The sequence below is a fragment of the Schistocerca gregaria genome, chromosome 7 (genome assembly GCF_023897955.1).
Source record: "Schistocerca gregaria isolate iqSchGreg1 chromosome 7, iqSchGreg1.2, whole genome shotgun sequence".
Taxonomy (NCBI): Eukaryota; Metazoa; Arthropoda; class Insecta; order Orthoptera; family Acrididae; genus Schistocerca; species Schistocerca gregaria.
In genome coordinates this window covers 561,937,368-561,963,504 of record NC_064926.1, presented here as the reverse complement: position 1 = coordinate 561,963,504, position 26,137 = coordinate 561,937,368, and the positions used below count along the sequence as shown (strand labels likewise).

At 40.5% G+C, this 26,137-nt stretch overlaps 1 protein-coding gene across 2 annotated transcripts in view; it reads right to left on the bottom strand.

Moving 5' to 3' along the window:
• LOC126281440 (septin-2) overlaps positions 1 to 26,137 on the bottom strand; it is a 70,969-nt gene that overhangs the window by 15,956 nt on the left and 28,876 nt on the right. For both annotated transcript variants that reach the window (XM_049980411.1, XM_049980410.1), the window contains exons 7-8: positions 22,173 to 22,300; positions 9,701 to 9,874 (exon numbers count right to left, since the gene is read on the bottom strand). In XM_049980411.1, the coding sequence (XP_049836368.1) occupies positions 9,701 to 9,874; positions 22,173 to 22,300 (302 nt within the window). The remainder of the gene's footprint in view (positions 1 to 9,700; positions 9,875 to 22,172; positions 22,301 to 26,137) is intronic.

Here is a 26,137-nt window from a genome sequence, read left to right as displayed (position 1 = left end):
TTCTTCATTTCCATGAGACATGTATTTGGTACCTCACCTGCTCTCACTATTCATCTCATTTACTTGCGACAATAACATATTCTTACCACATGACTCATACTTTATAACCAAAGTATAGAATGACAACTGCCAAGACTACAGAAAGATAACAAACATTTCAATCACTGGATGCACTATTCATAGCGTTGTGAAAAAATAAATAAATAAATAAAATAAAAATACATGGTTCAAGGGAGTTGTGAAAACAGCTCTTCCACTTTGTAGTCCAACAACATGACCATGATGACACTGCTGTACAATGCCTCTCAATATTGGATTTGTAAATTTTGGCCTCTTCACTGTTTCTTTTAATTTTTTTTCACAGTTCAGTACACCTTCTTCCTGTTTTCATGTTTGATTTGTGTTCAGTTTTTGATAGACTATCCACTGGGCTTCACCATCTCCATGTAAATACTGAAACCTACATCATTCAGAATCTGTTTAGTGTATTCATGCCTTGGTCTCCCTCCACGATTTTTACACTCCACGCTTCCCTCCAATATTAAATTGATGATCCCTTGATACCTCAGAACGTGTCCTATCAACCGATATCTTCTTCTAGTCAAGTTGTGCCACACATTTCTCTTTTCCCCAATTCTATTCAGTACCTCCTCATTAGTTTCATGATCTACCCAGTTTACTGTCCATGTTACACTTCCCTACAAGGCTGCACTCCACACAAATACGTTCCCAACAGACTTCCTGACACTTAAATCTAAACTCGATGTTAACAAATTTCTGTTCTTCAGAAACAGATTTCCTTGCCAAAGCCAGTCTACATTTTATATCCTCTCTACTTCGACCATCAATTTTGCTTCCAAAATAGCAAAACTCATCTACTACTTTAAGTGTCTCATTTCCTAATCTAATTCCCTCAGCATCACCCGACTTAATTCGACTACATTCCATTATCCTCCTTTTGCTTTTGTTGATGTTCATCTTATATACTCCTCTCAAGACACTGTCCATTCCATTCAACTGCTCTTCCAAGTCCTTTGCTGTCTCTGACAGAATTACAATGTCATCGGCGAACCTCAAAGTTTTTATTTTTTCTCCATGGAGTTTAATTTCTACTCCAAATTTTTCTTTTGTTTCCTTTACTGCTTCCTCAATATACAAATTGAATAACATCGGGAACAGGCTACAACCCTGTCTCACTCCCTTCTCCACCACTTCTTCCCTTTCATGCCCCTTGACTCTTATCCATCTGGTTTCTGTACAAATCGTAAATAGCCTTTTGCTCTCCCTGTTATTTACGCCTAGCACTCCAGTCAACATTGTCAAAAGCTTTCTCTAAGTCTAAAAATGTTAGAAATATAGGTCTGTCTTTCCTTAATCTATCTTTTACGATAAGTCGCAGGGTCGGTATTGCCTCATGCGTTCCAACATTTCTACGAAATCCAAACTGATCTTCCCCGAGTTCGGCTTCTGCTAGTTTTTCCATTCGTCTGTACAGAATTCGTGTTAGCATTTTGCAGCTGTGACTTATTAAATTCATAGTTTCGTAATTTTCTTATCTGTCAACACTTGCTTCTTTGGGATTGTAATTAATACATTCTTCTTGAAATCTGAAAGTATTTTTGCCTGCCTCATACATCTTACTCACCAGGTGGTAGAGCTTTGTCAGCGCCTGGCTCTCCCAAGGCTATCAGTAGTTCTAATGGAAGGCTGTCTACTCCTGGGGCCGTGTTTCGACTTAGGTTTTTCAGTGCTCTGTCAAATTCTTCCCATCTGATCTTTATCTACGTCCTCTTCCATTCGAATAATATTACCCTCAAGTACATTGCCCTTATACAGACCCTCAATATACTCCTTCCACCTTTCTACCTTCCCTTCTTTGCTTAGAAATGGTTTTCCATCTGAGCTGTTGATATTGATACAAGTGGTTCTCTTTTCTCCAAATGTCTCTCTAATTTTCCTGTAGTCAATGTCTATCTTATCCCCAGTGATATGTGCCTCTACAGCCTTATTTTTGTCCTCTAGCCATCTCTGTTTAGCAATTTTGCACTTCCTGTTGATCTCATTTATGAGAAGTTTGTATTCCTTTCTGCCTGCTTCATTTACTGCATTTTTACATCTTCTCTTTTCATCAATTAAATTCAATCTCTCTTCTGTTACTCACGGATTTCTACTAGCCCTCATCTTTTTACCTATTTGATGCTCTGCTGCCTCCACTATTTCATTTCTCAAACCTACCCATTCTTCTTTTACTCTATTTATTTCCCCTGTTCCTGTCAATTGTTCTCTAATGCTCTTCCTCAAACTCTCTACAACCTCTAGTTCTTTCAGTTTATCGAGGTCCCATTACCTTAACTTCCACCTTTTTACAGTTTCTTCAATTTTAATCCACACTTCATTACCAACAGATTGTAGAGCGCCCACATCTGCCCCTGGAAATGTCTTACAATTTATAACCTGGTTCCTAAATCTCTGTCTTACCATTATATAATCTATCTGAAACCTACCAGTGTCTCCAGGCCTCTTACACGTATACAACTTTCTTTCATGATTGGCTATGATTAAGTTATGCTCTGTGCAAAATTCTACCAGTCGGCTTCCTCTTTCATTCCTTATCCCCATCCACTACTTTTCCTTCTCTTCCTTTTCCTACTATTGAATTCCAGTCCCCAATGACTTAAATTTTCATCTCCCTTCACTATATGAATTTTTTTTTTTTTATCTCATCATACATTTCATCAATCTCTTCATCATCTGCGGAGCTAGCTGGCATATAAACTTGTACAGCTGTGGTAGGCATGGGCTTTGTGTCTATTTGATTACAATAATGCGTTCACTATTCTGTTCATAGCAGCTTACCCGTGCGCCTATTTTCTTATTAATTATTAATCCTACTCTTGCATTACCCTATTTGATTTTATATTTATAACCCTGTATTCACCCAAGCAGAAGTCTTGTTCCTCCTGCCACCACACATCACTAATTCCCACCACTAGAGCTTTAACCTATCCATTTCCCCTTTTTAAATCTTCTGAACTACCTGCACGATTAAGGGATCTGACATCCCACACTCCGATCTGTATAGTGTCTGTTTTCTTTCGCCTTTGTAACGACGTCCTCCTGAGTAGTCCCTGCCTGAAAATCTGAATGGGGGACTATTTCTCTTCCAGAATATTTTACCCAAGATGACTCCATCATCATTTAACCATACAGTAAAGCTGCATGCCTTCAGGAAAAATTACAGCTGTAGTTTCCCCTTGCTTTCAGCCATTCGCAGTCCAGCACAGCAAGACCGTTTTGGTTGATGTTACAAGGCCAGATCAGTCAATCATCCAGACTGTTGCCTCTGCAACTACTGAAAAGGCTGCCGCCCTTCTTCAGGAAACACATGTTTGTCTAGCCTCTCACCAGATAAACCCCCCTCCCCCCCATTGTAGTTGCATCTAAGGTACGGCTATCTGTATCGCTGAGGCACCCAAACCTCCGCAACAACAGTGAGGTCCATGGTTCATGGGAGAAGGATCCACTGGGCTATCTTACCATTAAATCTGAACGTGGCATGATAGGGAGTTCCCCTTGTAAGTTACAAATGTGTAGCTTATCATACGAGATAGTACGGACATCGTGTAATGTTTGTTGTTGTCTTCAGTCATGAGACTGGTTTGATGCAGCTCTCCATGCTACTCTATCCTGTGCAAGCTGCTTCATCTCCCAGTACCTACTACAACCTACATCCTTCTGAATCTGCTTAGTGTACTCATCTCTTGGTCTCCCTCTACGATTTTTACCCTCCACGCTGCCCTCCAATGCTAAATTTGTGATCCCTTGATGCCTCAAAACATGTCCTACCAATCGATCCCTTCTTCTACTCAAGTTGTGCCACAAACTTCTCTTCTCTCCAATCCTATTCAATACCTCCTCATTAGTTACGTGATCTACCCACCTAATCTTCAGCATTCTTCTGTAGCACCACATTTCGAAAGCTTCTATTCTCTTCTTGTCCAAACTAGTTATCGTCCATGTTTCACTTCCATACATGGCTACACTCCAAACAAATAGTTTCAGAAATGACTTCCTGATACATAAATCTATATGCGATGTTAACAAATTTCTCTTCTTCAGAAACGCTTTCCTTCCCATTGCCAGTCTACATTTTATATCCTCTCTACTTCGACCATCATCAGTTATTTTACTTCCTAAATAGCAAAACTCCTTTACTACTTTAAGTGTCTCATTTCCTAATCTAATTCCCTCAGCATCACCCGATTTAATTTGACTACATTCCATTATCCTCGTTTTGCTTTTGTTGATGTTCATCTTATATCCTCCCTTCAAGACACTGTCCATTACGTTCAACTGCTCTTCCAAGTCCTTTGCCGTCTCTGACAGAATTACAATGTCATCGGCGAACCTCAAAGTTTTTACTTCGTCTCCATGAATTTTAATACCTACTCCAAATTTTTCTTTTGTTTCCTTTACTGCTTGCTCAATATACACATTAAATAACATCGGGGAGAGGCTACAACCCTCTCTCACTCCTTTCCCAACCACTGCTTCCCTTTCATGCCCCTCGACTCTTATTACTGCCATCTGGTTTCTGTACAAATTGTAAATAGCCTTTCGCTCCCTGTATTTTACCCCTGCCACCTTTAGAATTTGAAAAAGAGTATTCCAGTCAACACTGTCAAAAGCTTTCTCTAAGTCTACAAATGCTAGAAACGTAGGTTTGCCTTTTGTTAATCTTTCTTCTAAGATAAGTCGTAAGGTCAGTATTGCCTCACGTGTTCCAACATTTCGACGGAATCCAAACTGATCCTCCCCGAGGTCCGCATCTACCAGTTTTTCCATTCGTCTGTAAAGAATTCGCGTTAGTATTTTGCAGCTGTGACTTATTAAAGTGATAGTTCGGTAATTTTCACATCTGTCAGCACCTGCCTTCTTTGGGATTGGAATTATTATATTCTTCTTGAAGTCTGAGGGTATTTCGCCTGTCTCATACATCTTGCTCACCAGCTGGTAGAGTTTTGTCATGACTGGCTCTCCCAAGGCCGTCAGTAGTTCTAATGGAATGTTGTCTACTCCGGGGGCCTTGTTTCGACTCAGGTCTTTCAGTGCTCTGTCAAACTCTTCACGCAGTATCGTATCTCCCATTTCGTCTTCATCTACATCCTCTTCCATTTCCATAATATTGTCCTCAAGTACATCACCCTTGTATAAACCTTCTATATACTCCTTCCACCTTTCTGCCTTCCCTTCTTTGCTTAGAACTGGGCTGCCATCTGAGCTCTTGATATTCATACACGTGGTTCTCTTCTCTCCAAAGGTCTCTTTAATTTTCCTGTAGGCAGTATCTATCTTACCCCTAGTGAGATAAGCTTCTACATCCTTACATTTGTCCTCTAGCCATCCCTGTTTAGCCATTTTGCACTTCCTGTTGATCTCATTTTTGAGACCTTTGTATTCCTTTTTGCCTGCTTCATTTACTGCATTTTTATATTTTCTCCTTTCATCAATTAAATTCAGTATTTCTTCTGTTACCCAAGGATTTCTAGCAGCCCTCATCTTTATCCTCTGCTGCATTCACTACTTCATCCCTCAGAGCTACCCATTCTTCTTCTACTGTATTTCTTTCCCCTATTCCTGTCAATTGTTCCCTTATGCTCTCCCTGAAACTCTGTACAACCTCTGGTTCTTTCAGTTTATCCAGGTCCCATCTCCTTAATTTCCCACATTTTTGCAGTTTCTTCAGTTTTAATCTACAGGTCATAACCAATAGATTGTGGTCCGAGTCCACATCTGCCCCTGGAAATGTCTTACAACTTAAAACCTGGTTCCTAAATCTCTGTCTTACCATTATATAATCTATTTGATACCTTTTAGTATCTCCAGGGTTCTTCCACGTATACAACCTTCTTTCATGATTCTTAAACCAAGTGTTAGCTATGATTAAGTTGTGCTCTGTGCAAAATTCTGCTAGGCGGCTTCCTCTTTCATTTCTTAGCCCCAATCCATATTCACCTACTATGTTTCCTTCTCTCCCTTTTCCTACACTCGAATTCCAGTCACCCATTACTATTAAATTATCGTCTCCCTTCACTATCTGAAGAATTTCTTTTATTTCATCGCACATTTCTTCAGTTTCTTCGTCATCTGCAGAGCTAGTTGGCATATAAACTTGTACTACTGTAGTAGGTGTGGGCTTCGTATCTATCTTGGCCACAATAATGCGTTCACTATGCTGTTTGTAGTAGCTTACCCGCATTCCTATTTTCCTATTCATTATTAAACCTACTCCTGCATTACCCCTATTTGATTTTGTGTTTTTAATCCTGTAGTCACCTGACCAGAAGTCTTGTTCCTCCTGCCACCGAACTTCACTAATTCCCACTATATCTAACTTTAACCTATCCATTTCCCTTCTTAAATTTTCTAACCTACCTGCGCGATATAGGGATCGGACATTCCACGCTCCGATACGTAGAACGCCAGTTTTCTTTCTCCTGATAACGACATCCTCTTGAGTAGTCCCCGCCCGGAGATCTGAACGGGTGACTATTTTACCTCCGGAATATTTTACCCAAGAGGACGCCATCATCATTTAATCATACAGTAAAGCTGCATGTCCTCGGGAAAAATTACGGCTGTAGTTTCCCCTTGCTTTCAGCCGTTCGCAGTACCAGCACAGCAAGGCCGTTTTGGTTAATGTTGCAAGGCCAGATCCGTCAATCATCCAGACAGTTGCCCTTGCAACTACTGAAAAGGCTGCTGCCCCTCTTCAGGAACCACACGTTTGTCTGGCCTCTCAACAGATACCCCTCCGTTGTGGTTGCACCTACGGTACGGCCATCTGTATCGCTGAGGCACGCAAGCCTCCCCACCAACGGCAAGGTCCATGGTTCATGTGGGGGGACCGTGTAATGATATGAAATATTAAAAAGAGAAATTACAGAAAAATGGCTTTACCCGACAAAATGATAACTGAACCATAGCAAATACTAAAGCTGTAAATTAGTTCAAAGTTGATGAGTGGTGTTCAAACCTGCTAATTACTATAATCCACATGTAAAGGGCAGCTATGAATGTCTACTAGATTTGTAAAATGGTTAATGATTGATCTGTTTTTTATTTCCTCTTTTACTGATGAAGAAATGGGCGGTAGACATTTTTTATTAATCTTCTGGTTTTTTCCTTGGTGTTACATTGACTAATAAATTTTATATTCACAGTTTACAGTCACATTTGAGACACATTTTAAAATGTCACTGGAAAGTGTAACGTTAATTTCATTTTCATCTTGATATCTGCTTCCAGTTCTTGTTTTTGTCTTTATCCCATTAGCTGTACCACTGATGAGTTTTGCAGTCAACTACTGATAATTACAGGATCTCAAGAACACTGTCATTCTGGAAGATACTTCTAGGTACAGAATGAAGCAGATCACCAGGAATGCTGCTCAGAGCTGCTCAACCCAATAACGACTTTTCTTGTTTGACTGATTTAACCAGTGGATGATGAAGTATGAGAATCTTCCATTAGGCTGCTAAGTATAGATGTCACTTTACATGTTAATATTGTACTGGTAAGACCTAGATGAAACACAAGTAACAGAACAAGTAAAGGTGACTACACCTCATATAGCTGAAGCATTGAGCGATTGTTTAGCAGGCTCACAAACAAGACTGGAAATAGTGCTGACCTTTTGGACAATGTTCTTTGAAGCTAAATACACACTGGTTTTAAAAACCTTTCGTGTCAGGTCAAGTGCACCATTGTTGCATACGTTTGCCAAAGGGGAATACAGTAAAATGAGTTAGAATACAATTTTAAACATGGCTAACACCCATAACTTTAAATAAATTTTCAATATACAACAATACAATGAAAACGGTAGTTGCTACTTATCATACGGTGGTGCTGAGTCGCAGATAAGCATGACAAAAAGACTGACAAAAGAGCTTTCGGCTAACAAGACCTTTGTTGAAAAGAGACAAACTATGGGGGCGCTCACGCGCACCACCCCCCCCCCCCCCCCCCCACACACACACACACTACCACGATCTCTCACAGCTGAAGTCAGACTGCGAGCAGCGGCATATGATGGGAGAGACAAGTGGGTGGGAGTAAGAAGGAGGCTGGGGTTGGGAGGGGGGGGGGGGGAAGAGCGTCACCCTGCTATGCCTCCTTGTCCCCACCCCGGCCTCCTCCTTACCCCCACCCAGTTGCCTCTCCCATCATGCACTACTGCTCATCATCTGGTTTGAGCTGCTAGCGACTGTGGTCATGTGTGTGCAAGTTACATTTACGCGCGTGTGTGTGTGTGTGTGTGTGTGTGTGTGTGTGTGTGTGTGTGTGTGTGTGTGTGTGTGTGTGTTTGACAAAGGTTTTGATTGTCGAAAGCTCTTGTAAAAGTATTTTTGTTGTGCCTATCTGCGACTCAGCATCTCCGCCATATGGTGAGTAGAAACTATCCTTTTCACAATATTGTTACAGTTCATCCTGCATTTTCTACTGCTTGTTTTTCAGCGTGCGATGTATACAATTACCCGGCTGCATAAGTTTAATGTAAAAGACCTTGACCAGGTTTCAGTACCACTAAGAGTATCTTCTTCAGAAGGAAGTTACATAAACTGCATGACGTTAAAATTGTAAACATACATGATGAGCAAAAGGGCTCAAATCAAAATAAGGAATAAAGTCCTCAATGGAAACAGTAAAAATTGTTACACAAGTACAGCTTATTGTCGACTGTGTGAAACCAAAGAACAGGTGAGAGTATTCAAGTATTTGGAAGTTGGATTATGAAAGACATGCATTGTAAACAGGACATCAAAGTCAGAATGGTATTGGTTCAAGAGGCATTTCAGAAGAAGAAAAGACTCTTAGTGGTTTGAATACCAAATTAAGAAAGTGACTAGGGAAATGCCTGAAGTGGAGTGTGGCATTGTATGGAGTAGAAACATGGACACTGAGAAAGCAGAACAAGAGGAAAACTGAAACTTGTGAAATGTGGATGTGGTGCAGAATTGTTAAAATCAGCTCGACTGATGAAGTCAGGACTGAAGAGCTACAGAGAACAGTTGGAGGGTGTTGCTAACAATGGAAACAGGAAACTAAACTAAATAGCACATAATTTGGGACAAGATTACCATCTGATAAAGCAACTGAAGGTTTCATTCTGGGGAATAAAGGGAAGGACAGAAGAAAATGCCGCATGACATAAGGACACTACTACAGAAAGAAGAGGAAAGCACAGGGTAGAGAAGTATAAAGAAATCTAAGCCCCCAGAAGGTAGATGACCCTGTGATGATGAAACAAAACAAAAATATTTGGCAGTTCCAAATTAAATGGATGACGTCCGAACAACTTTTGATGCACTGAAATATTTTTGAAATATTAATTGCAAAATTTTTTTATATGATAAACTTCATTTTAGAAAGCAGATGCTCAGTTTTGTTATTAAAATGAATGAGTGGCACAATTAGTCAAAATCTGGACCCACTTACAAAACACCGTCACTAACCCAATAGCTCCCAGTATATACCTGTGTACAAGCTGCATTACTCTGCATTATTACAAAGTTGGAGAATAAGTTAACAGTCGTAACTTAGAGGTTTGCAAGGAGATAAATATGGCAATGTCCTGGATTTTACATGGCAGGCAATTAAGAAATGTCTAGCATAGTGCAAAAGATTTGTTGCATACCTCCTTTTCTGCCTCTCTCAATTCTGCCTCCTTCTCCTTTACACGTACCACAAACATCTGTCTCATTTCATCCTCTTTTTGTTGTAGTTCTTGAAGGTGAGTGCTGCGTTTTGTTTCAAATGTTTGCTGGAAACTTACAGGCTTGTTGTCAGAATCAACATCACTAAAGCCCATCTGGAATCATGACAGAATTTGTTATTTTGTATTGCACTGTGAATTCTTAACGAATAATTCGATTTATAGCTACTGAAGAAAAGTGAAAGAGAAAAGGAAATGCAAAGGTCATTCAATAATGAAACAGATAAAAACAAACAGTGTGAAATCCATGTTGGAATAGCAAAGATATAAAGAAAAGATATATTGCTACTCACCATAAAGATGAAATGTTTGAGCTGCAGAAAGGCACAACAAGAAGACTGTTATATATAAGCTTTCGCCCACAGTCTTCTTCAGAAAAGAAAAATGCACACACATATTCACTCAAGCAAGCTCACCTTACACAAAAATGACCACTATCTCCAGCCAGAATGCAACTCAAATGTATCAAATGCGAGCCACAATCTGGAGTGGGCGAGGGAATGGGAGGGACACCGACAGGGGGGGGGGGGGGGGGGACTAGAGGAGGCAGAATATGGCTGCCATAGACAGTATCAGGAGTTGGGAGGAGGGGGGGGGGGGGGGGAGAGTGTGGAAAGGAAGGAGAGGGATACAGAAGGGAAGTGCACTGGCAGAGAGAAGCACCATCAAAGGCTGGGTGACTTGTGAAAAGCAGCCATGTCGTACCAGCTAAACTGCAATCACTGCTCAGCTTTTTATATTGGTATGACTACTACCCAGCTGTCCATCAGGACAAACAGCCACTGCCAAAAATGAGCCTAGAACACAGGGGACCATCCTGTGCCACAACATGCAGCTGAACATAATATGCTTGAGTTTAATGGCTGGTTCACAACCCAGGCCATCTGTATCCTACCTTCTACAATCAGCTTTTCTGTAGTACGCAGATGGGAGTTATGCTTATAAGACATTCTCTGCTCCCAAAACTATTCTGGCCTCAACCTGTGATAATATACTGTCTCAACAGCCTCCAGCAAACAGTTCCAATCCCTCTGTACTGGCACCACCTCGCAATTCACCTCCCATCACCCTCACTGTGCGCTGCTCTCTGCTGGTGAACCCATTTGGCTTTTCCCCTTCTCTGTCCCTCTCCTCTCCACTCCCCATTCTCCTCCTCCACTTCCCCCACAGCCTCCAGACACAGCACCTAGCAGCCCTGTTTGCTACCTCAAGTCCCCGTATGCAGTGTTGAGTACTCTTCCCCCCACCAACATTCTACTATCCCTGCCCCTTCCTAGTCCCACTTCAGATTGTTGCTCCCATTCTGACCAGAGTGGTCGATATATCGGTCATGTAGGTGTGAGATGTGCTTGCTTGTGTGAATGTGTGCGCTTTTTTTTTTCCTTTCTTTTTGGCGAAGAAGGCTTTCGCTGAAAGCTTATATATAACAGTCTTCTCACTGAACCTATCTGCAACTCAAAAGGTCATCTTTACGGTGGATAATAACCTTTCAAAATATTGTTGAAAAGATGAAAACATATAATTAAGGCAATATCTAAAGCAAAGTACTGAAACTTTTGCAAGAATAAGTTGCAAATCTTGTTTGATTAAAACTTACATAAACATAATGTCTAAGCTCTTAGTTACAATGATGTGCCTGAAAAAAAAAAAAAAAAAAAAACACTTCGGAAGGACCGTGTTCTATGATCAGATTTTTATTTTTGGAAGGTGTACAGCAGTTAGAAATATTTTCTCAGATGAAGGAACAATATGGTGCTAGCTGCATGAACCATCTGGGTCATTCCATGTCAGTTCAATTAGGGGCTCCAGCTCAAAGTCTCACATTTGACTGAAATTCAGTACACTAATTCTACCATGTGTGGAACACTCGTGTACAAAGTATTAGTTTCCCCTGCCAATTAGTTCCAGAATTATGACTTGTGAAAAAAGGTGGCGAGACCCGGAAATTGCAATCTGCATCTGGCTGTCTATCTTCTAACCCAGCTTCAGATCTTAATAACTTTGGAACTATTCCACACTGTTCAGTAAAAATTTATACAACCCAGTAACATCCATTTAGAGAACACACTCCATGAATCAAAACACCAACAACTTATTTCTGAGGGAAAATAAAAAATTCCAAAATGTGATTAAAAATGTAATACATTAAAAGGTACATATTGTAAGTGCCCTCAATGCCAAATATAATTCACTCAAAAAGGGTATAAATTTTTTGTTGTAAGCTTAATGTGGCCTAAACACACACAGAACTCATCACGCCCATATCAGTCACAAAAGCTGAATTACATGCACACAAAAATACAAAAATTTGAAAAATTACCTGAAAAACATGGATTTTCGAAGTGTGGTAGCACAAAAGGGACAAGTGGTATCCAAGCCAAATTTCAGACACTGCATAAGTAGACCACAATGATATATATCTCAAAATTTCAGCATGTTATTGCAAGACCATTGAGTGAAATTGAAGTTGAAAGATGTATCAACACAACTTTGTAAAAACATATCGTAAACTGTTCTGCCTCTTCTTATCCTCTCCTACACTGTTTAATCACTAAGCAACAACATACAGACAGATTAACACAACCAATCATTAATGTTTACTGCACCTTAACTGCTAAAAACCTTCCCTTTATTCCCCAGAATGAAACCTTCAGTTGCCTTTATCAGATGGTAATCTCATCCCAAATTATGTGCTATATTGTAAGTGCCCTCTATGCCAAATATAATTCACTCAAAAAGGGTATTAATTTTTTTTTGTGGTAACCTTAATGTGGCCTAAACACACACAGAACTCATCACGCCCATATCAGTCACAAAAACTGAGTTACATGCACACAAAAATACAAAAATTTGAAAAATTACCTGAAAACCATGGATTTTCAAAGTTTTTCCTGTTTTCATTGTTAGCAACACCCTCCAACTGTTCTCTGTAGCTCTTCAGTCCTGACTTCATCAGTCGAGCTGATCTTAACAATTCTGCATCACATCCACATTTCACAAGTTTCAGTTTTCTCTTGTTCTGCTTTCTCAGTGTCCATGTTTCTACTCCATACAATGCCACACTCCACTTCAGGGATTTCCCTAGTCACTTTCTTATTTTGGTATTCAAACCACTAAGAGTCTTTTCTTCTTCTGAAATGCCTCTTGAACCAATACCATTCTGACTTTGATGTCCTGTTTACAATGCATGTCTTTCGTAATCCAACATTGTGCTTCGAAGAGAAGTTCTCCCACACTTTAGCTACTGTACTCTGTACACTGAGTGGCAAATTGTACTGTCTTACTGCCACTGTGGTAGGAACTGGAACTGTTATAAGAATATGTTCAAAAGGAAACCAACACCTGTCTGGCCAATGAAATGATCTTGCTCGTGCTATGAAGTTCACAAATACATCACCTTCTGCTCCACAGCAGTCTGTAACACATCCTAAGTACCATTTGTCATCATAAACAGCAGTAACATATCAACCTGGTTGTATGTTGCTGCTTCTGCTTTGAGTCAGACACACTGTGAAGTCACATGTTGTGCATGAACCTATAGCTATAACCGGACAATCTGCTCATCTGCACATTGTCAGAGTCCACTGGAGAGAAGTGATGGCTCCTTGTGTCGGCACCAGTTTTAACATATTCTTGTCTGCTTTTTAGCAACTCTTTGTCCGATTTCCCCTCACCTTTCGAAACATAGAATGATCGTATGCCAGATTTATTTTTCTGTACCCAGGTAAATAATTGAAGAGGTGTTAGAATGTGACTTTCTGTAGGGTGCTGCAGACTAGCTCATGATGCCATGCGCTTAACGGTAGCACCAATACCATCACATTCATTTTTAACATGACTTGTTGCGAAAAAATTCCATTCTGTGTGAATCTGAAAATCATGGTAATGCATGCATAAACTTTTGAGATTTTTACAGTTTTTGTACTGACTAGCTTCCCCATCACTGAAGTATTTCGCAAAATGTATGTGAGGCAGCTTGTTTTTCACATATGCCATGACAGTGCAAATGTGGGCATGAACTGCAATGGCATCATGAATTAAACAGTCACTAAAAACATGTTCCTGACAGACATATCACCTGATTCACCTCTATAGTAAATCGCAAATGGATAGAGAGTTGTTTGTCTGTTGTTCCAGTGATATCCTTGGATGGCATTTTGAACTATAAATGCATAATTTTCAGAAAAGTCTAGTATTACTATAATTTCATCTTGTTCCAAATTATCCTTACAAAACTGGAGATAAGCTGATTGTGCTGTTGCTGTGAAGCTGTGTGTGGGGTCAGTTTGTCCGTTTTTTGACAACACATTTCACCAAAATCTTCCACTGTACTGTGCTTTCTTTCAAGACTTGTGCTATCCATGTGTGTCCATTGTTTATAAGAAACAAGTTCATCATCATCCATAAGGAGTTCACCACACAGTTTGTTATTCATGTGTTCTGCAAGATTTGCCTTACCAGGACACTTTTCACTCCTGTGTGTCATGCACTGCTAGGAACTGATGTCACACACCAGCAACTTCATTGCACCCTTGTAATCCTTTGTAGCAGCAAACATCAGCTTAGCATTTTGATGGGTCTCACATACACAAACATTGTGTGTGCCTCTTGCACGTACAGGCACAACCCATTTTGGCTGAAGATTGAAGAAAGATGATAAACCTACTTTGGTATTGGGATGCTTTTCCTTGAATTCTACATATAGTTCTGATATGTTGCATAGCAACAGTCTTTTTTGCATCTGTACAAGTACATTTCCCATTTTCGCCATACATAGTCTTTTTTCCAGGCATTATACGACTGTAGTCATTACTTTCATAAAACTCCGGCACTAGCACCTTTGTTTCTGAACTCTATTGCTTACCCTGAGCCTGCTGAAGTTGTGGAAGAACTCCTTGGGTTGCTTTTATTTTCCTGGCTTGCTTTACCATATATGTAGAAACATTGAATTCCTTTGCAGTGTAGTCAATAGACCAGTTGGAAGGTGCAAGGGTAAGGATACCTACTTTTTTCTGGCGTGTGGATATGGCACATTTTTCTTTCAAATCATGCACAGTTTTGTCCAAATCAGAGCATTTCTGGCATGATTTCTGTTCCTTTGAAGCAGATACATTATCCCTATTCCACCATTAGTGTGTCAGCTATTTTGTGTTTTAATTCCATTTGAGCTTCTTGTAGTTTTCTTCTACCATAGCTGAACCTGTCTCTTTTCCCAACTTTGTGTCTCTTCATGGGAGACAAACCAAGAGCAGTCACTGAAGTATTTAATTGCTCATCCGCTGTGGTTGTAGGTGGCTGATACTCTTCGTCACTGCCATGTAAATTATCAGAATATACTTCATTTTTTAGCAGTGTAACACACCTGGAACATAACTTTTGTCCTGATTCACTTTCAGTACTGATTTTATATCAATTTCTCTGAGGCTACACTTCACTGTCTTCTTATGAATCCGACATGGATCAAAACAACTTCTTTCTAGGAAAGAATACTTATCCAGAAACACTTTCATATGATGATAACAAACACTAAAGTTTCCTGGAACTGTACTTCTTGTGGCCACAGGGTGTATCCCGGATCTCCATAGCAACAAATCTTGGTCTGATTCATCCAGATCATACAGTACAAAGCGAATGCCACATTTTGTTCCATATGTTGTTTTATGACATTCAGATGCTTGTGCTCTACCAATACTGCAACTTGTTTGAACAAAAGCACCACTAGTACACTCTTCTGTCTCCATACTGACTTTCCACAACAATACTGACCAGTCTGAACTAGAATCTTAAAAACATGAATAACCTGTAATTGTTGCTTGTTTCCTTTGTTTTTCCTGCCTAACAATGGCTCATTCTGTCACTGAAAACTACCATAGTTTAACTTTCTGTTGCCTAATGGTTCCCAACAATTGCTGCAGCTTTATCTGAAACAAGCTGTCTGTATCATCACTATTACTTGGTAAATCGCGTTAAAAGAAATGTAACCAAATACATCTCTGTCAACTTTTTTTGCAATAACACGTTGAAATTTTGCCACATATTATATTATGGTCTACTTATGCAGTGTTTGAAATTTGGCTTGGATATCACTTGCCCCTTTTGTGCTACCACACTTAGAAAATCTATGTTTTTCAGGTAATTTTTCAAATTTTTGTGGTTTCGTGTGCATGTAACTCTGTTTGTGTGAGTCATATGGGCAAGATGAGTTCTGTGTGTGTTTAGGCCATATTAGGCTTACCACAAAAAAAGTTATACCCTTTGGAGTGAATTATATTTGGCATAGAGGGCACTTACAATATGTACCTTGTAACGTATTACATTTTTAATCACATCTTGGAATTTATTATTTTCTGTCAGAAATATGATGTTGGTGTTTTGATTCATAGAGTGTGTTCTCTAAGTGGATGTTACTGGGCTGTAAAAATTTCGCTGGACTGTGCAGAATAGTTCCAAAGTTATTAAGACCTGAAGTTGGGTCTATTGTCAGATGAGGGTTGCAATTTCCGGGTCACGCCACCTTCTTTCACAAGCTATAATTCTGGAACTAATTGGCAGGGGAACTTAAAATTTTGTACATGAGTGTTCCACACTTGGTAGCATTGGTGCACCAAATTTCAGCCAAATCTGAGACTATCAGCTGGAACATTTTCTTAAATTGGTTGAATTGACATGGAATGACCCGTGTAAGTTATTATGTGTGGGTGGAAAGTTTTAAAAGTAGTCACAAAAGGATAATTGAAAAACACTATTCTGAACATCTGTTAAGCGTATCAACCATGGCATTGCAAGCACTTATAAATTCGCTTATCCAAGAAGACCAGAAACTTACAACTGAACAAACTGCTAACAAATGTTAGCGCAACTCATTCCACCCATCTGAACAAAGACAACTACTGTTAAAACTTGAACTTGCCATTCTTCACAAAGAACACAGATTTCACATTTGCACTGAGATCAAAAAACACTTCAAAAGTCAATGTAAAGCATTTTCTGAACAGGGTTTTAATTTGTGATGAAACTTGGATAAACCATTTTGTGTGAGAGTCCAATCATGAAAGTGTGCAGGGAAAGCACTATGAATTGGCTGTCTACAAGAAAATCAAAGTTAACCACCTACAGGAGTGCCTGTAATCTATTATTATTATTATTATTATTATTATTATTATTATAGCGACACTATCAACAACCTATACTGATAAAGCGCAACCAAGATGATGATCAAGCCTGCGCTGAGGAGTGGATGTCCATGACGGCAAAGGAAACACACTTCTTCAAATAAATAAACCACTAAACCTCGTGTGGCACAACTGACACTGGGAACTATTGGAAAATTGGTTTGGGAGCTACTACCTCATCATTCTTATGGCCCTGACCTTCCACCTTTGGATTTTTATTGATTTAATTTAATGAAGGAAGTTTTGTGTGGGATTTAGAGTGGAACAGCAACAAACAGATTAAGGAAAATGCACAAGACTGAAGTAAAAAAATGTTTCTCTGAGGGGACAGGTAGACACATAAGATGGACCAAGTACAGAGAAGTTTGTGAGAATTATGAGGAAAAATAGACAAAAGAATGTTGATTTAACGAACCATGTTTGCTGTATAGCTATTTGCCTATTTAATTATTGAAGACCCTTAAACTGAAAGGGATCCATTACCGACAAACCATGAACGAAACTCTGGAGAATGTAGCTCATATAATTATTCATAATCACTTCCATTTTTTTGCTGATAATGTTTCAGAAATGAACTCTTCCATAGCTAGAGCTACACATTACTTCTTTACATACTTAGTCGGTATCAATTTTAATGCTGAAGCCTCATTATGAAGCATCGATGCTCAATGAGATTTGCATGCATGAACATTTAATAATGAGACTTAACCCTTGAAACTAGCTGTGACTGAATAAATAGAGAAATAATGTGTAGCTGTGGAAGAGCAGTCATTTTCTGGAAATAGACGAGATAGACTTGTTTCACCATAACACAATGTAGTTTGCTAAATAAGAACTGAAAATTAACAAAAGAACTTTAGGTATAAATTAAGCACCAAATTTACAGTTGGCTCCCTTCTTTACTACTAATAGCACAGGGCAAGTCAAAAAGGGAGTTTACAACTTTGGAGTGGCATAGAAATGTATTGAGATCACTTATAGAAGCGGTAGATGTGTCATTTTATAGCAAACAACCTCAAATTTTACACCACAGTGCCAAGGGTCACTTTAGTTTGATGGGACTACCATTTGTGATGCGGCAAACATCCCATGGGTAATCAATTTCTTCTCATACTCATTGCAACAAATGAGGTGTAACTTGTGAAACGGCAGCGTAGATTGCATTTTTCACGTCAGCTAAACTGTTTGGTAGGAACGGAACAAACACACAGTCTTTAATGAAACTACAGAGAAAGAACTCCAGTGGTGTCAATACTAGGGAGCAAGGTAGCCATTCGACCGACCCTTCACAGCCAATCCACTGACCTGAGAAGCGATTATCAAGAAAACCCTGAGCTTCTGAACTTCTGTGAAGAAATGAAGTGGTGCACCTGTGGAATTAAAAAGTTTTCAAGCATATCCAGAGACACAATACCAGTGACAGTTTTCTCCATGAAGAAGAAAGGGCCTTACACTTTCAATTTGCTAAGCACACAAAACACATTAACTTCGAGACTATCACCAATGTGTTCCATGGTTGCATGCAGACTTTCGCTGCCCCGTATTCTGCCACTGATACGAAACGATGTCTCATCACTGAAGATTATTGTATTCAGGAATGTCTCTGTCCTCTCTCTCATGCATCATTTCCGCAAAGAATTCCCCACAGGTAACCTTATCTGCATCACTACTGTGCTGTGCCATTGAGAATCTGTATAGTTTCAAATGTAAACGTCTACACAGTACTCACCAAATAGTCATTTGTGGAATGCCAGTCTTGTGAGATGCAAGTCATGCAGATTTCTGTGAACTGCGGGCAAAGTTCTCCCAACTTTTTTGACAATCATCAACATGCGGGCGACATGGTGATTTATCATGTCGCAATGAAAAATCCAACTCAACATAGTTCTCATGCCAAGAGTAAATTGTAGGTACACTTTGAGGTGCTTTAGCATATTCAGTGAGTAATTTACAGTGAACAGTTGATGCAGAGAGTGTTTCATGAAGCCAAAACACACAGCGAGCATGCTTCGGACCAGTGAAAGTAGCTATTTTAATTGTGCGCTATGCCAGGTCTCCTGGTGGTGGACGGGGTACTGAGGCACAACATGAGTCAAACTTGAAGTCATTTCCCACAAAGTAACACGTCATCCTGTAAATTGTGTTCCTACTGTTCACTAACCAACTCTAGCCACATTATAAAATCAATCATCCACGATCATCTCCAACTAGTAAGAGGTCAAAATACTTTCAATTGGAATGAAAATTAATCTTTTGGGGGTCCTTTCACTCTAAGTTACCCATTTAACCATTCTGCATAAACATATCATCCATACACACAAATTGTTAAAAGACGTGAAGTTTCCGCTGGGTAACTGTATTGAGAATTATAATATTGTGAAAATGAACAAGCTGCTGTTAACTATCAAACAACTAACTTTTCTAGAAACCAAGTTATCAGGCCTTTCGTTTTTCAGTCGTCACTACGTCTAATAATTCTCCATTGAAGAGGGTCTTGGGACTTTTCAGGTTTATTTACTGTTCATGTTTGTGATAAATTTGCTAACAAAGTTGTCTACGAAATTTCAGCCTAAATATTCAATTGTAGTCACTACATAAAATGTAAATAAAGCAAAGTCATCAAAATACACTTCTGGAAATGGAAAAAAGAACACATTGACACCGGCGTGTCAGACCCACCATACTTGCTCCGCACACTGCGAGAGGGCTGTACAAGCAATGATCACACGCACGGCACAGTGGACACACCAGGAACCGCGGTGTTGGCCGTCGAATGGCGCTAGCTGCGCAGCATTTGTGCACCGCCGCCGTCAGTGTCAGCCAGTTTGCCATGGCATACGGAGCTCCATCGCAGTCTTTAACACTGGTAGCATGTCGCGACAGCGTGGACGTGAACCGTATGTGCAGTTGACGGACTTTGAGCGAGGGCGTATAGTGGGCATGCGGGAGGCCGGATGGACGTACCGCCAAATTGCTCAACACCTGGGGCGTGTGGTCTCCACAGTACATCGATGTTGTCGCCAGTGGTCGGCGGAAGGTGCACGTGCTCGTCGACCTGGGGCCGGACCACAGCTACGCACGGATGCACGCCAAGACCGTAGGATCCTACGCAGTGCCGTAGGGGACCGCACCGCCACTTCCCAACAAATTAGGGACACTGTTGCTCCTGGGGTATCGGCGAGGACCATTCGCAACAGTCTCCATGAAGCTGGGCTACGGTCCCGCACACCGTTAGGCCATCTTCCGCTCACGCCCCAACATCGTGCAGACCGCCTCCAGTGGTATCGCGAAAGGCGTGAATGGAGGGACGAATGGAGACGTATCGTCTTCAGCGATGAGAGTCGCTTCTGCCTTGGTGCCAATGATGGTCGTATGCATGTTTGGCGCCGTGCAGGTGAGCGCCACAATCAGGACTGCATACGACCAAGGCACACAGGGCCAACACCCGGCATCATGGTATGGGGAGCGATCTCCTACACTGGCCGTACACCTCTGGTGATCGTCGAGGGGACACTGAATAGTGCACGGTACATCCAAACTGTCATCAAACCCATCGTTCTACCATTCCTAGACCGGCAAGGGAACTTGCTCTTCCAACAGGACACTGCACGTCCGCATGTATCCCGTGCCACCCAACGTGCTCTAGAAGATGTAAGTCAACTACCCTGGCCAGCAAGATCTCCGGATCTGTCCCCCATTGAGCATGTTTGGGACTGGATGAAGCGTCGTCTCACGCGGTCTGCACGTCCAGCACGAACGCTGGTCCAACTGAGGCGCCAGGTGGAAATGGCATGGCAAGCCGTTCCACAGGACTACATCCAGCATCTCTACGATCGTCTCCATGGGAGAATAGCAGCCTGCATTGCTGCGAAAGGTGGATATACACTCTACTAGTGCCGACATTGTGCATGCTCTGTTGCCTGTGTCTATGTGCCTGTGGTTCTGTCAGTGTGATCATGTGATGTATCTGACCCCAGGAATGTGTCAATAAAGTTTCCCCTTCCTGGGACAATGAATTCACGGTGTTCTTATTTCAATTTCCAGGAGTGTAGAAAAAGGAAATAAGAACCAAAAAGCTCTCAGAAAGATGTTAACAGCTTTCAAAGATTACTTTAGAAAGTATGTAAGTCACTGTGGAATCTGTCACACTCAGCAAGACACACAATGGTGTTTACTGACACTGAAATAAAACCATCACTGGAAAATAGGGCATTTTAATCTGTTATTGCAATTGTATAAAAGTGTACACAGACTTCACTGTATAAATCACTACAACCAGTATTTTACTTACCAATACTGAATTTAACTGAACACTATGCAAAGGCCTAAGTCTGAAAGCGAACAATAATTCTGTAAATATTTGTACCAAGAGTGCATACTAATTGTACTTATTGCACCCAGCTCAAAATTTCTCCTTTTTTTCTTCTCTTTGCAACTCAAACAGTTTGCACTGCTGCTGTCCATAATGATTTGTCTTAACAGTAATTTAGCTGTAGGACCTCCTCATCATAAAGATGAACATGGGGGTAGCGAAAAGGGGACCATGCCCACAAACTTAGAGTGTCAATCCAACATGGTGATTATATTAAAAACAAAGATTCCAAGACTTACCAAGCGGGAAAGCGCCGGCAGACAGGCACATTAACAAAACACACAAACACACACACAGAATTACTAGGTTTCGCAACCGATGGTTGCTTCTTCAGGAAGGAGAGGGAAAGACGAAAGGATGTGGGTTTTAAGGGAGAGGGTAAGGAGTCATTCCAATCCCGGGAGCGGAAAGACTTCCCTTAGGGGAAAAAAAGGACAGGTGTACACTCGCACACACATATCCATCCGCACCTGTCCTTTTTTTCCCCTAAGGGAAGTCTTTCCGCTCCCGGGATTGGAATGACTCCTTACCCTCTCCCTTAAAACCCACATCCTTTCGTCTTTCCCTCTCCTTCCTGAAGAAGCAACCATCGGTTGCGAAAGCTAGTAATTCTGTGTGTGTGTTTGTGTGTTTTGTTAATGTGCCTGTCTGCCGGCACTTTCCCGCTTGGTAAGTCTTGGAATCTTTGTTTTTAATATATTTTTCCCATGTGGAAGTTTCTTTCTATTTTATTTACAACATGGTGATTAAATTTGTAAACTTGATTAATTTAACAGCAAGAGTCAAAGTCAACTTATTGCTTCATTCTCTCAGTAATAGAGCTAGTGAAGGGAAAATAAATTAAGCATACCTGTTCAAGGCGCTTTTTTCTGTACAATTCATAGTGTCTCATATGTGTCTTCTCTCGCATATCTTCCATATTAGTTCTTATTAACATTTCACGAAGTTTCACAAAGTCACAATGAGATTCATTTTCAACTGCAAAGAAAAATGTTAACATTTCAATGAACATTCATGTAAAAATATACACGTCTAAGTGTGATGGAACAAAAAATTTATTCAACAAATATACAATTAGAACCAAGCAGTGAACAAAAGCAGTCGTTAAAGAATAGTAAATAAGGGGGCGGGAGGAGAGGGACTAGGGAGAAAGGGGATGGGAGAGAGGCGTGGGGGTTGGAGAGAGGCAGTGGGTGGGGTGGGAGAGGCGGGGTGGGAGTGGGAGAAACATTGGGAATGGGAGAGGCAGTGGGAGTGGGAGAGAGACAGGAGTGAGTGGGAGAGTGACAGGGGTGAGTGGGAGAGTGAAGGGGGGAGAGGGAGACGGAGAGAGGGGGAGTGTGGGGAAAGGAGGGGGAGTGGGAGTGTGGGGAAAGGGAGGTGGCTGACAGTAGGACATGGGGTAGAAAGGGAGAGATCATCATTTTAGAGCCTGACTTGAAAAAAAGGTGATAACTTGGCACAGCAGTCTATATGGTTTGTCTACTGAGAGAAAGGGAGACAGTATTATTATTTAGCTGATGTTTGACGCTCCAGTGATAAACGCAGCGCTTTTTATTTTTCGTGGATCCTCAACGCACTCTCTCCCCATCAATTACCTCCTGGTCCTTACCTCCCTTAGCTAATCTCTTCCCTGCCCTCCTATCTTCCTTCCTTTATAGGTATTTGTCAGGATTTTACTATTTATTTATGTATTCATTCATTCATTCATTCATTCATTCGGTTTTCCACCATAAGTGACTACTCCCATTTTTTGCTCTTCTCACTTTCTTCACTGTTCTCTCTTTCTTTCCACTTCTTATTCTTCAATTGTGTTATTATTCACACCTTCTTCTTCTAATCCATATCTCATTCTCTTGTCATGTCTGAAATAAACGTAGCATAATACTCACTAATGCAATATTTTGATAGCCTAATCTCTACAATGGAAACAAACTCTATGACAATATCATGCAAAGTGAAGAGGAAGCAGATGAAGATGAGATGGAAGATATAATCCTGCATGAAGAATCTGACAGAACACTGAAAGATCAAAACCAAAACAAAGTCCTCAGAATATTTGGGATCTTTGGGAGAGCCATCTGTAACAAAACTGTTCTGCTTGGTGTGCAAGAGACAGGCGAAGTACATCAGACATTGGTAAGAATGTAATAATTCCAATTCTAAAGAAAGCAGGTGCCAATTGGAGTGAATATCACTGAACTATCAGTTTTGTAGGTAACGGCTGCAAAATACTGATACGAATTATTAACAGAAGAGTGGGAAAACTAGTAAAAGGTGACCTTGGGGAATTGAATTCCTGAAAAACGCATGTGAATGCAAGACAATAGTCATCTTAGGACTTATTTTAGAAGTTATGTTAAAGAAAGGCAAACATATGCATTTGGAGACTCGGAGAAAGGTTTTGACAGAGCTGACTGGAATACTGGAATACTCTATTTGAAATTCTGAAGGCAGCAGAGATAAAATTCAGGGAACAGAATGGCATGCGCAACTTGTACAGAAACCAAACTGCAGTTAGAAGAGTCGAAGAACATGAATGGGAAGCAGAAGTTGAGAAAGGATCCACAATTTTATTCACTCTGTATACTAAGCAAGCACGGAAAAAAAAAGAGGAAGAATGAAAGTTCAACTGTGATGTTTCTCGATGAAATTTTAATTCTGTCAGACAGCAAGGGACTTGGAACAGCAGTTGAATGGAGTGGACAGTGACATGAAAGGAGGATGTAAGGTGAACATCAACAAAAAGAAGTAAAGGTAATGGAATCTAGTCGGATTCAATCATGTGATGCTGAGGTAATAAAGATTAGGAAATGAGACACAAAAAGTAGTGGATGAGATTTGCTATTTGAGTAGCAAAATAACTGATAAGTAGAGAGGATATAAAATATTTAACAGTTGCAGCAGAAAAAGCATTCCTGAAAAGAGGAATTTGTTAAGATCAAATATATGCCTATGGATTTCTATTTTGAAGCTATTTCTTTGAAGTGACACCCAATAAGGAAGTGGAACATTGACAATAAGCAGTTCTGGCAAAAATATAACAGTAATTTTTAAACTGTGGTACTGTGGAAGAATGGTGAAGATTAGATGGATAGATCACATAACTAATGACCAGGTACTCAATCAAATTGGGGAGAAAAGAAATATATGACGGCTTCACTACAAGAAGGGGTTGGTTGATAGTACACATTCTGAGGCATCAAGGGATTGTCAGTATGGTATGGGAGGAAAGTGAGTGGGGGGGGGGGGGGGATGGGTAGATTCAAATGGATATACAAGAGGTAAATAAAAATTTGAGAACACCAAAAACTCAACAGATTACCATTTCTAACATGATGTACAAAAACCACTGGCATACAAAACAGTTATAGTCTTCTGAGAATGGGTAAATACAGGTCCCCTATGGCTTTCAAGACAATGTTATAATGTCCTTCCTGCAAATTAGTGGCAAGTTCAATTTACTATGATGGATGTAGATAGCGATCATGGACCCTTCTCTCTGAAGTAGACCACAAAGGCTCAATCATAGTAAGATCTGGTGACTGTGATGGTCTGGGGAGATTAAACAATTCATCTTTGTGCTCACAAAACCAGCCATGGATGACGCGCAACATGTAAACAAGTTTCCTGTCCTCTTTGAACACAGCATTACCACTGGGAACAAACAACAGACAATGGGATGGACTTGATCAGTCAAAATGGTCTCACAAACCTTGGCAGTAATGGGACCTTTCCACAGGGCCCACAGAATTCCATGATATGGCTGGCCAAACCATCACCGAACCACCATCATGTGTCAAGCTTGGGACATAAACTTGGACATAAGTTTGAAATGTTGAACAAAAAAACTCATCTGACAAAATGACTTTCTTCCATTGCATTATGGGCATTTGTATCACTATGAGTGGTTTTGCAATTCCAGTTCGCCCTGCAATTCCCTACTTATGGAGCTCCCTTCATGTTGTTTCGGTGCACACAGGGTTCATGAGTGCATTATTCAGTTCTGCACTGACTTTTCCAGTTATCATATCACTCAACACACACACTTCTGTTTGCATTGTGGCTCAGTGAATGATGTTTTTCCACTTTTCACATAACCCCTCTACAGGCACCAAACATTTTGGCTATCCTTAGTTATCGAAGCACCCACCAAACGATCATCAATAATTTGCCTATATTCAAATTCACTTACTGTCAACATAACGCACTCATAACTACACAGAGCACTGTTCTGACAACAACTGACACTTGCAACATACTGAGAGCACTGGATGGTGCTGCTTGTGCTCAAATACAACAGCCCCACCTGAGGCTTCGCTGGTATCTGCATTTATGTTCGAAAATGTGTTTCACGTGGTGTTTCCATATTTATGTCCAACCCCTGCAGATTGCAGTATTTATTCGTAGATGAAGGGGCTTGCACAAGTTAACCTAGCGTAGAGAGCCGCAATAAACCAGTCTTCAGAGTGAAGAACACAACAACAATGAGAATGACAAAAACAACCTCCCCGACAAGTTTTTCCTTTATATTTGCTGAGATCTTCTGCCCCACCTCTCTCACCCATCCAAACTCATCCACCCAATTCCTCTTTCCAAATTGTTCTGAATCCAATGGACACTTATTTTTGCCAACTGAAGATTTTCATTGTGATGAAGCACTTTTTACGGAGTTTATATCACATAGCAAGGGATTAAGATTTAAGGGCAGCCACGAGTCGCACTCAGTATGTTTTAAAACCGGTTTGCCTTTAATTTAATAACAGTACCATCAGAAACTGGGGAATTTACAGTTTTAAATACAGCAGTCAGCTG